Source organism: Myxocyprinus asiaticus, chromosome 9 (genome assembly GCF_019703515.2).
Source record: "Myxocyprinus asiaticus isolate MX2 ecotype Aquarium Trade chromosome 9, UBuf_Myxa_2, whole genome shotgun sequence".
NCBI classification, from domain to species: Eukaryota; Metazoa; Chordata; class Actinopteri; order Cypriniformes; family Catostomidae; genus Myxocyprinus; species Myxocyprinus asiaticus.
The window spans coordinates 43,558,977-43,571,638 of record NC_059352.1 but is presented as its reverse complement, the minus strand read 5'-3'; the positions used below and the strand labels follow the sequence as shown (position 1 = coordinate 43,571,638).

The window sequence follows — 12,662 nt, the reverse complement described above, 5'->3', positions numbered from 1 at the left end:
TTGTATTTGTCACAGGTGGACTCCAATCAAAGTATAGAAACATCTCAAAGATGATCCAGAGAAATGGGATGCACCTTAGCTAAATTTCAAGTGTCATAGCAAAGGGTCTGAATACTTGGCGTCAGTGTGATATTTCAGTTTTTCTTTTTAATAAATGTGCAAAGTTATAAAAAATCAGGATTTTGCTTCGTCATTATGGGGTATGGAGTGTAGCTTGATGTTAAAAAAATATAAAATAAGGGGTCTGAATACTTTCTGAATGCACTATATATATCACACACACAAAATCCTTAATCTGGTGAATGTATATAGGCTATAAAAAACATAATTTGGTTCATACTTTATCTGTGCATTGTAATGGAGCCAAGTCTCAGTCATTTCAAAATAAAACTCCCGAAATAAGTGTATTTTGGGCCTGTTCATTGTACCACATTATGTTCCAAATATTAAATTATTATTTATTATTATTGGAATTTTGGTTGTGCAATATAGTGTATCTGGGATATTATTCAATTTGGAACATTAACATTCTATAAAGCGATTTTAAAAAACTGTCAAGGCTGCGTTCCCCAAAAGCATCGTAAGCCTAAGTAAATCGTAGAAACCATTGGCAAAACAGCCTCTACGATCAACTTAAGCTTACGATGCTTTTAGGAAACGCAGCCCAGGCTGATTAATTGGTTATCGGCCTTTTCCAACGTCGGTATCGGAATCGGCAAAATCCACTGTCAGTTGACGTCTATCAGTTATTACTGTTTTCCACATTTAAAAAACATAGTAAAGCTTTCAAAACCGTAAATGATACATTTGGAAGTGTGGGAATTATATTTTATCTTACTGTATTGATATTTTAGATTCATCAAAGTAACCATCTTTTGCCTTGATTACAGCTTTGCACACTCTGGCCGTTCTCTTAACCAATGTCACGAGGAAAACACCTGTGATGCTTTTTCAACAGTATTGAAGTTTAGATGTATGCTGGCCACTTTTCGTGTGTGCCGGGCTTATTTTCCTGTACTATCTGGCCAAACTCATTTATTTCAAGAGCAATTTTATCAAAACTTTGACATTTTTGTTTTGTAAAGGAATTCATACACAGACACAATTCATATTTGTCTGAAAAACTGATACCAAGCATTAAAATCAAAAGCTTTTTAAGATCACAAGTAACAAATGAATTCAAGTGTTTTGAAACTTCACACTGGTGTATATTTGTATTTGACATCTGAATGGCACCAAGCCACTATTCTAGCTACTTGTTTATGAGGTTGCTATAGTTCAAATCAGTTGGAAACCTGCTCAACTATGTTTTCTGTTGCAGTCTGCTAAACTGAAAAAGCTCCCACCTTTCCTGACCATTTCTCTGTTGAGGTTCAACTTTGACTTTGCCAAGTGTGAGCGCTACAAAGAGACAGGAAGCTATGTTTTCCCTCTTACATTCAACCTCCGAGCGTTTTGTGAGCAGGTACCAGAGCTTAGCCAGCCTTACAACACACATTTTCCAAATTATTGCCAAATAAGTTAGGTATGTGTGAGTAATTGGTGGGGATCCGAAACTTAAGTTTATGAATCCCTGCACTGCAGGCTCAGTGTTACTTTGTTAGCAGCTGATGTGAACAATTTTTGTAATTTAGTGGTTTGTCTGCTTTTTAGCTAGAAATCAATAGTTGAACATTAGATGAAGAAGCTGAGTTCAGTGTGTTATGATGACCACAGTGATAATCATGTGCTGTGTTTTGTAACAGAACAATTGGCCAGACTCGGAGTATTCTTACGAGCTCTTCTCTGTCATCATACATAAAGGAGGTTGTTACGGAGGCCATTATCATGTCTACATCAAAGACATCGATCAACTTGGCCACTGGGAGGCACCGGTAAGTGTCTGTTTTATTGCAATCTCTATGTGTATGGCCCTGTTTTCGCCTGGTATAAACATGGATCTCCTTCGACCACTTGCGATCAGATTCTGTGTGGGGTAGGGGCTGATTTTGTGATTACACATATCATTTACCACATCATTGAGTTTAGAAGATAATGAATATCGCATAACAAAGATGTTTTGTGCATTTGTTCTATATGTATATGGGCTTTTCTAAATATTTTATTGGTAAAATAAAATATTGTATTTATAAAGTTTATAAAGTACAAAAAATGTAAGTGAATTGGTTTAAAGGGACGGTTCATGTAAATGAACCAGTTTAAAAAAAACTATTGACCGATTTACTTGAGCCCCTGTGTTAAAGTCAGTGCGTCTTCTTTTTTAAAAAAAGTGAAATATTTAATTAATTGCTCCTGTTTTTGACTGCTTAACGTGGAGTGTTTTCTAGTTTTATTTAGTTGAATTTAGTATAAATTGATTTATGTTCATTCATTGTTCAATTTAGTATATGTTGCATTTAATTATACCTTTAGGGCTATCAGTCGATTACAATTTTAATCAGATTAATTACATGATTTGCCAATTAATTTATCGCAATTAATCGCATATATAAATATTTGCTGAGAAAGGCCCTCAAATAACAGTAATTTAATATATAATGATTACATAAAGTTATTTAAATAGGTATAAATAATATATATGATAAACATAATAATTCAGATAATTAAAATGCATTTATATTATTGTTGCAGATGAGTGAAGCACTAAGACAATACAAAAAGTGGCTTTAGAAGGCAATATATTTTTTTATTAAATTTTTAGAGCATAAGCTTATCATTGGCCTACAGTCCACAGAAATCCATTCTGCAATTAAATTCGTCAATCTGTCCTAGATAGATTTATTATAAGGGTTTTTGTTAGGGCACATAGGCTATGTGTCTAGACAGACACTTTTGGATGAGTAGCATCATAAACAGCTTTTTAGTTCGCTGTGTCAAGTTAAACATTAGTTTGAAACATAGCAAAACACATCTCGAGATCCCTGCATTCGGAATTATGCTCAGTCCAGCTATGTCTGAACGCATGAATGCGTGGTGTGGTTGTTCTCTGTACAGCTGTGCGTTGCCTATACAGCTGGAGTTTCGCTTACTGCCCCCTGCTGAAAACAGGTGGTACTTCAAGCTTGAATTGCTCCGAAGAAAGAAATATGACTTGCCTACTGGGAATTGATTAGTTATGTTAATTTTAACGCATTATTTTTTAAATATATTAATCACACTGAATTAAGGTGTTAAATCTTAGACAGTCCTAAAAAAAATTATTTGCTTAATCTAAGTAACTGCCCTGGTATTGAACACTTTAATTCATGGATTAAATTGGCTACTGAGCTTAGTGAATTTGTACAATGGCATTGGTAACTAAAAACTACTGTTTGAATGATGCAGCATCCAGAACACTAGATGTCATTGTAAGCCACTTCGACATACTTCAAAAAATCCCTGAGTGCACCTTTAATGTTGCCAGCTTAATCGTTTAATGTCACCCTAATTGAGACCGTCATTGTTTTGGTGCCTGACAAATTCTCTTCTGCATAATTATTAAATAATACCATCTTAGGGGGCCTGGGTAGCTCAGTGGTAAAAGACGCTGGCTACCACCCCTGGAGTTCGCTTGTTCGAATCCCAGGGCGTGCTGAGTGACTCCAGCCAGGCCTCCTAAGCAACCAAATTGGCCCTGTTGCTAGGGAGGGTTGAATCACATGGGGTCACCTCCTCGTGGTCGCTATAATGTGGTTCGTTCTCGGTGGGGCGCGTGGTGAGTTGAGCGTGGTTGCCGCGGTGGATGGCGTGAAGCCTCCACACGCGCTATGTCTTCGTGGCAACGCGCTCAACAAGCCACGTGATAAGATGTGCGGGTTGACTGTCTCAGACGCGGAGGCAACTGGGATTCGTCCTCCGCCACCCGGACTGAGGCGAATCACTACGCGACCACGAGGACTTAAAAGCGCATTGGGAATTGGCCATTCCAAATTGGGAGAAAAAGGGGAGAAAAAAAATAAATAAAAATTATAATACCATCTTATCTGATAATATAAAATATTTTTTCCTTTAATAGTTTCAATATAGTAAGCTATTTTTTGGTCGTAACCTGTAGTGTAGCTAACTACTTTTTTAAAAGGGTAGCTTGACTGTAGTTTAGCTCCTTTAAGTTATGAGTAGCTTGTACATAGCTTGGAAATCTACAGTTTTAATGTAGCTTCTCCAACACTGATCTGATCTCATTTATCTCTTTTTGTGATATGTGATTTGTCCTCAGGAGGAAGAGGTAAAAGTGAAGACCCAGAGACAAGAGGCCAAAATCAGCGAAATAAAGAACGAGAGTGGGAATTCCGTTGATACGGAGGATCCACTCTCTATTCTTACTGCCATTCTGGCTCAGGTACGCCTTAGAGCTTGCAGCCGTACAAGGTGTTAAGTTGTTTTTAGTAGTTAAGTGTAACATGCTGCAAAGCACAGCATGCAGTCAGAATGCTAAAACCATGTCTGAGAAGATAGATAAACTGTTTGAGCTCACTAATCGACTATTCGTTTAGTGGATAAGTAGTTGACCATTCTTGCGCATTCCTATCCGTTGCATGAATCAATAAAACACCACTAAGCTCAGTTAAAATGAACAAAATGATGGATGCACTGTAAACTTTTGACAAGGACAGTGGTAATAAATACTTAATGAATTGTTCTTAAAAAATACTGAATTTCAGTTCCTTTTCTCAGGAGGAGTCAGAATGTGTACTTGTGGACCAGCTGGGCCAAAAGCTGATGAATAAAACTGGCACACCATGGAGTAAAAAATACAAAAAACAGTATGGCCCCATCAGCAAGGTTGGGCTTCTGAAGTTCTACTGCATACTTCACACTATACAAACATAGATTATTATTATTTTTTATATATTTGTTTTTTATAAACACTGACCAAAACTTTACAACATGGCTGTATTAATATGTGTCCTGCCGAAAGTTCACAATTTTGTTATCCTCCAGTTTCTCCAGAACCACCCTGAAGTGTTTATGCTGGTGTCCAATGGAACCCGTGTAGCTCTGAAGACTGCTGGTCCTGTGACAACAGAGCCCAGTTCAACAGAACCAATCAGTCCAACCCCAGCCAATTGCAGTCCAGAGAACATGGAGCCAGAAACAGGAGACAACATTGCCGCTGCTGACGGATGCCATTGGTTTGACCTGAATGACTCCATTGTGACAGCCATTACAGAGAAGGACATAGAGAAACAGTTTCAGGGAAAAGAGAGTGCCTACATGCTCTTCTACAGGAAGACAACTATGAAGAGACCTTTAGAAGGTATGATGTGTGTATATGTGTGCAAACAAAACCATGCATTATTTTGCTATTCCTTTTGCCTTATTACTGGCTAAATACAATTTTTAATCGCCTTTATCGCTTGGCACATGTAAAGTTTGGACCCTGGATGTGCATGGGTGTACAAATTCATTTGTTTCACTGATAAATGCTCATACAAAGGAGCCTTTTTTCGTTGTGTTAAACAGCCATAGGAAACCCTGCGTACAAAGTGCCTCCTCACCTGCTGGAGATGGTGCAAGAGGAGAATGCAAGGCTGCAGCAGAAAAGGTGGCTTCACATATAAAAATAAATACACTCACACACCAGCATGGCGCATTTTGTGCTATTTCAAAATCTTCTGTGTTTCCTGTAGAGCCGAGTTTGATGCCAGCAGTAACAGCATTGAGGTGCGACTGCATTTGGCCCCTTATTACCACTGCCAAAATGGAGCCCTGCACCCTATGGCCCCGGACAAAGACTCGATCATCACAGTCACATTTGACCGCAGAAAGACTGTGGGAGACCTGCGATTGGCCATTTACCAGGTGATTTATTTATAATCAGTCACTAGATTTCCCACCATAGCCATATTAAAGGTATAGTTCACCCAAAAATGAAAATTTTCATCATTTACTAGCCCTCTTGCCATCCCAGATGTGTATGACTTTTTCTCTTCTGCTGAGCACAAACAAAGATTTTTAGAAGAATGTCTTAGCTCTGTAAGTCCATACAAAGCAAGTGAATGGTGGCCAGAACTTTGAAGGTCCAAAAAGCACAAAGGCAGCATAAAAGTAATCAGTGGTTAAATCCATGTCTTCAGAAGCAATATGACAGGTGTGGGTGAGAAAAAGATCAATATTTAAATCCTTTTTTGTTTTTTTTGTTTTTTACTATAAATCTTCACTTTCACGTTCTTCTTTTGTTTTTGGCGATTCGCATTCTTTGTGTGTATCGCCACCCACTGGGAAGGGAGGAGAATTTGTAGTTAAAAGGACTTAAATATTGATATGTTTCTCACCCACACCTATCATATTGCTTTTGAAGACATGGATTTATCCACTGGAGTTGTATTAATTATTTTATTCTGGCTTTATGTGCGTTTTGGACCTTCAAAGTTCTGGCAACCATTCACTTGTATTGTAAGGACCTACAAAGCTGAGATATTCATCTAAAAGCTTTGTTTGTGTTCAGCAGAAGAAAGTAAGTCTTACACATCTGGGATGGCATGATGGGTGAGTAAATGACGAGAGAATTTTCAATTTTGGGATGGTTCACCCAAAAATGAAGATTCTGTCTTTTAGGACTACCAACTGAAGTAAAGACTTTGAAGCACAAAGAGACTGTTAGGCAAGATGGAGGAGACTTATGTTTTGAATTCTTTGTAAACTTTGACCAACTTTGTTGTAGATGCAGGATCTTTGGGAAGGAGACATGGCACTGACTTTGGCTAAGAATGTCCCAGCTGGGTTACATTTATATGATACACTGACAGGTGAGCACACTCTTTCTTAATGCACTTCTTAATCACTCACTTCCAGCTACATGTTCCAATTTAGTGATTCTTGGTGAAAATTCATATCTCTTGTGTTGTTCCAGATGACCAGATGTCCCTGTACAGTGCAGGAGTGTGTAATGGCTCTGATGTCTTTGTGTGGAATGGAAGAGAGGTGAGAAACTACTTGAACAGTGGCACCTCCTGGTGGCTAATGCTGGGAATGCTCTTAAAGGAATAGTTCACCCAAAAATGAACTATGAACAATGAATAATATCTTAAAGCTACACGATGTAACTTTTTTTTTTTTGTTACAAAATCCCAAAATGTTATTAATGAGAGAGTGCAACAAAAATCCACCTTCCAAACCTTGTCTTTACCCAAATACACTTTGATAAACCTATAATAAAGATTTATATTTTAGAGCTGTCAGGACAGATTTCACGTGAAATTACATACATACATCATTCACCCGTGTGTGTTCACATGTTCAAGTCATATCCGTACACAGAGAAAATAAACTCCGGCTACTGTGTATTGTGTGGGAATAGTGTGAAGCTGAAAGTTTGTTGTCACAACAAATGAGAAAAATTGACCATGGATCATTCAAAACGGCAAACCTCTGGGAAATCACTGGTTGTAAAAACAAAGAAACCCCGAACAGAGTCTACAAGCAAAAAGGGAAAGCGACCGTAATAAACCCGAATCAACATTGGCTTGGCTTTTTCAGAGGTGGCGACAACTGAAAGGATTTAAAAGTGACCCAGAGATGGCTTTTTTCTTACTCAACAAGTAAGATGCTTTATTGATATGGTTTATGTGTAGTTTTGTAATCACAAACACACACAAACGTCTGTATCGGTACAGAACTTTTCACTTGCTAGCACACGTGTGTATTTTTCTTTATAACGACAATAATTTATATAAATAAATCCTTTAGTCCTAGGCTTGCCAAGGACATGTGAGTCTTGAAATGATGTTGACCACTGGTTGGTAACAATGACAATCTATAAATTAGTTACTACCGTGGTCTGTTTGGCCAGAATATCCTGCAGTTATGAAAACTTTACAACGTTTGACCTTATCAGACTAGCAATCATTATGTCTAATGTTATCAAACGTTGTGTAACTTTTGTAACGTCATTTATTTCAAAACATCAATGTTTCCAATTAGTCAAAACAACAGCATAAGATATGGCACTTACCTGCTCAGATGACATGTTTTCAAATATCCGTATTTTCCTTTCGTTATTTATTTGTCCATTCGCTCTGATAAGATATCCTGTATCCATGTGTACACCGGTGCCTCGAACCACATTCATCCATGCAGAGGAGCAGAGCCGAAGTACAACTCGCGACATTACCAAAACAATGTTCTTTCGCAAGACGCATGCGGTTTTAACAGCTAGAGGGCCAGAAGTTACATAGTGTAGCTTTAAATATGGTCTGTTTGTCACATAAAGCTGTCCGAAGGAATGGATATAGCACACAAGCGGTATGGACTACTTTTATAATACCGTTATGGTGCTTTTTGGTCAGTTGTAGAGCTTGACAATGTCTGTCCCCATTCACTTTCAGTGTTTGGAAAGAGCAGTATGAACATTATTCAAAATTTCTCCTTTTGTGTTCCATGGTAGAAAGTAAGTCATATGGGTTTGGAATGGCATGAGGGGGAGTAAACGATAGCAGTATTTTCATTTTTGGGTGAACTATTCCTTTAATAATTGTAGGAAATTAACAACTTTGTGACAACTGTAATGGAACGCTAAATGTAATTGGCAGATTTAAACATGCCCACATTTATCCACCAATAATATGTAAGATTTTATATGTAAATTAGGAATCTTGGCCACGTTCGACCACCATTATATGAAGGATAAATGACAAATGATCAGATTAGAAATCTGAATAAAAATTCTCCACCATTAAATACGTAATACAACAGGCTCGTTGTATCTGGTCACAATTTATATGAGGAATTTTAGCTCAAGAAGGGAATTATAATTAATTCGGGGAATATTGAAAAAAATTAAGGTGTCATCTGATCACTCTGCCACGCTGAGTTGATATGACGCATCTGTTAACTCTTTGGAGTAATACTATTCTCATGGCCATTGAAAATATCACAAATATGTTGAAATATTGTTTGAGCACGGAGCATAGATCTTTAAGAATCAATTGACGAGACAAGATTATTTATCAAAACATACCACAGTCAAATCCTCTTTGAATACAAACAAGACTTTATTGCTAATCTAAAACATCAAACTAAACTAACACACATAGACAAACATAAAAACAGGTTGGTGAGTGAGCTGTAACAGAAGGTGAATAGAAATGATCTGTAACTGAGAAAATTGAGCTTCATGGAGTTTATAGCCCATGCCCTGAACCACTGGTACTTCATTTAGTATACCTCGATTTGCAGTCGGGTTATCCGAAGTGTTTAAATTAAACACCAGCACTTTCTAGCAAAAGTCTCGAGGTGTACTTGCATTTCATTGCAATGCTTTGGCTCTTTGGCTGGATCCGTAGAAAGTTCTGGTTGTTTTCCGTCGATGTTTTGGACCTCTGTTAAGATCGTGGATGCTGGAAAGTTTGGTGCTGGAATGATCAGGCAAGGCTTTGCGACTCCCTGTCACGTGTGTGAGTCGTAGAGCAGAGAAGAGAACTCTTTGAGGAGGGGTTTGGCTGGTCTTTTTTAACCTTTTCTGTCTGGTCACACCCCGAAGAGGCTCTAAGCCAATCAGAGGTGGCTTTTCAGATACCATGTGATCATCTCTCCATCTCCCATCTTCTTCTGAAGGTGACTGAGTCTTTGTTCTTAAGGTTTGTCAGTTTTCCCACTCAAAAGTGATACTTTTATCCTGACATTTATATAATGAAATCGGTGCAAGAGACATGACATCTGCAAACGTCAACATTTTCTACATAAACAGGCAAGCATTTACAAATGAAACATGACATACTTTCTCTTTATGGTTACTTCACTACACTTTAACATTTGAATATACATTATTATACATTGCATCGCGTATGCACATGGTCAGAATAATGCATTCTATGATTCTAACCACAGGTTGGCATCATGTGATGCATCTTAGCATATTAAAATTAGGTATGTGCATTGTGAAGTGAAGAATGATGATACAGTGGAGTCTTTTGATAGTGTTATAGTTCGGAGTATATGTATATGCATTGTAAAAATTGTAAAATTGTCTTTTGAAGAGATAAGAAAAACAAAAGTAAAAAGAGTTTTAGCATGTGATGGGTATAATGGCTGACTGTCACATGATGGTCATTCAATATATAATTCTAAGGGTTTGTGTGCTCTGACTGAATGAACGGAACAAAGGAGCTTCTTTTTATTTCTGGAAACCCCAGGCTAATATGGTCACAGTTCTTTCTCTGGAATGAGTTTTTCTGGACACCCTCCCTTGTTTTGTGACAGTTACATTGACCAGATGCAGGTCAGCTCAGACTCCTTAGTGCCAGTCCGAATTTCTAGCTTCTTAACGCTTACAGGAATTTCCTGGAATTATAGGCCATCTTGGTGTAATTCTGTCTTAATTCTTCTTAATTTCCTTCTGCCTGGCTAGTCAGATCCTACATAGTTCAAATCTATATGATGTGCTCTTATTTTATAATGCATGTGTTTCTACATCGAAATTAATTTGGAGTCTTGTTATTTAAAAGACTTATTATTGCCTTTTCTCTATTTTTCTTTCAGGTTAATGGTGTTGCTGTACAGACAGGTGCTGAATGGGAGCCTGTTTTACTGACCGTTTTGCGCCCCTCTGTGGAAGAGCTAGGGTGTGGGGATGGGTCAGGGGTTGGAGACGCTGATGGATCTGGACTGGTGCGTTCCACGAAGGGATTTGCTGGTGGGGCCACACTGGGCACGGTGCTCGAGGTTCTAGGGCCTCAAGAGGCCCTTCTATGCCTGGAACAGAGCCGCCCAGGGCCCAGTGGGGGCGGAGCGAGTGGCTGGAGGGTGTTCCCACCTCAAGACATGCAGAGGACGCTGAGAGAGCTGTCACTAAAGGACGGGGATGCTCTGCTGCTGCTGCAGCCAGAGGAACTGGACAGCAGGTAAAGGAAGCACTTCTGTAGTATACTTTATATAGATTATAGTGTTCTACTGGTGATTATATAGTGTCCCAAACAAAACGTGTGGCCTCAAAACAATGATTTGACACCTCTTTCCTGGCAAAATTTGGCAAATTCGTTCATTACTTCCTCAATCATGCATTGAAGCAGACCGATACTTTATAAACATTGTTTCCAGGTGGACTAGCAAAAACATCCACCATGACTCCTGTGAGTTGCTGCCTTTGTGAATTTTTCACTTAAATATTACCAAAATTTGAATTACCGGTATATTCAAATTTTATAGACATTATTTATTTAAAACTACAAGACGTCTTATTTTTAAATTGACATTGTCTCTTACGTCCACAAGGGGGCGCAATGAATCATTATAAACCAGTAAGCACTTTGTTGCAGCGATTGTTTATTGCAAAGAACATATCGGGCTGTGAACAAAAGTGTGTAAAAATTATAAAGTCAAACCTTTAGCCATGTCATATTCTTAAATATTAAGTAAAAAGTAAAATGAGAAAAGAAACGCTTCAATAGATGGTTCTACACATTAGCCTATACCGGTGCCATAGTACTACCACAGACTTAAGCGTCATAATACCGGTGATATCACAGTGTTTCTCATTAAATACAGTTGTATGTTCATTCCTAGTAGTTATGCATTGGATGCTCTTAAGAGAAAGCCAAAGCATAGTCAAAACACAGCCTCCACCGAAAGGGCCGTTCACTCCAAACACATCCGTCTGTTTCTGTCTAAGCATGCGCTAGATGGATGTCATTCTCTGTTGCGCCTTGTCTTGATGTTTTTTCATCGTCTTGTGTAGTAATGATGCATTTTTTTAGACGCTGTGTCAGTTTGAAAGGAAATTTAGCTTGTAATATGTGTCTTGAGACACACCAGCGTTCTATTTTATTAATTGGACATAGTCTATTTTAGCCCAAGAATGTGATCGGCCTGAATGGCCCACAAGTCATTTAAAAATTCGAATGCTCATTTTAGCATTTGAATTTGCATTTTTATCATGAATTCAAATAATTTTTCGAATGATAATTTGACAGCCTTACTTTTTACATGTTAAGTAACAACTTAATGTAATTAGCTAGTTTTATTTAGGGTAATAAAATTTTGTAACTATAATGATACTGGGTTAGTAGATATGTATGTATGGGTATAGTATACAGTAATTCTATAATCCCCCCCAGCCGCCATAGCATCTTCAGCCTCAGTGGTGACATGGTTACCGTGACGACGCCGTCTGACTGTCGGTGGCTGCACGTGGAGTTTTGCCCACAGAGTGGAATGAAGGAGGAAGATAAATACGAGGAGCAGGAGAAGAAAAGGAGTAAAGTCTCCGCTTCAGGAAACATGGTAAGTGAGCACATACACACACACTTGGATATGGACTGTTGTGCGCGGTTTGAAAAGTTGTACACTGTGGTTGACTTAGTGTGTGTAATTCTTGCAGCTGCTTGCAGAGGTGAAGGAGAGAGCTCTGGAAGAACTTCACCTACAGGATGAGCTAAGTGGTAACAGCACACAGTAATACCCAATAACACCCAATGATACTTTAAAGTTAATGTTTTACATGAAAGTTCTTAGAATGAAAGTGTTACAGAGAAAATCTAGCTTTTTAAAATTGAGGTCCTTGAGTCTGTAATGGTTGAATACTACTGATCTAGAGGAAGACTGCATTTTAAGTTCTATCATAATCATTGTTTCTGCCTTTTATTCCTGGTTAGATATTGAATGCTGTCTAAGACAGATGGACCGAACTGGAAAACTTTTACCTCCAGGTACATTATCAAAAAAGTGACAGCATCACTCACTAACCT

The 12,662-nt window shown here is 38.2% G+C and overlaps 1 protein-coding gene across 1 annotated transcript in view; it reads left to right on the top strand.

Moving 5' to 3' along the window:
- Positions 1-12,662, top strand: part of usp40 (ubiquitin specific peptidase 40) — a 33,078-nt gene that overhangs the window by 5,434 nt on the left and 14,982 nt on the right. The window contains exons 6-18 of the mRNA XM_051707315.1: positions 1,322-1,465; positions 1,746-1,874; positions 4,196-4,318; positions 4,654-4,761; positions 4,921-5,236; positions 5,443-5,524; positions 5,610-5,781; positions 6,644-6,728; positions 6,833-6,903; positions 10,459-10,820; positions 12,033-12,198; positions 12,296-12,356; positions 12,570-12,623. Of these exons, the coding sequence (XP_051563275.1) occupies positions 1,322-1,465; positions 1,746-1,874; positions 4,196-4,318; positions 4,654-4,761; positions 4,921-5,236; positions 5,443-5,524; positions 5,610-5,781; positions 6,644-6,728; positions 6,833-6,903; positions 10,459-10,820; positions 12,033-12,198; positions 12,296-12,356; positions 12,570-12,623 (1,873 nt within the window). The remainder of the gene's footprint in view (positions 1-1,321; positions 1,466-1,745; positions 1,875-4,195; positions 4,319-4,653; positions 4,762-4,920; positions 5,237-5,442; positions 5,525-5,609; positions 5,782-6,643; positions 6,729-6,832; positions 6,904-10,458; positions 10,821-12,032; positions 12,199-12,295; positions 12,357-12,569; positions 12,624-12,662) is intronic.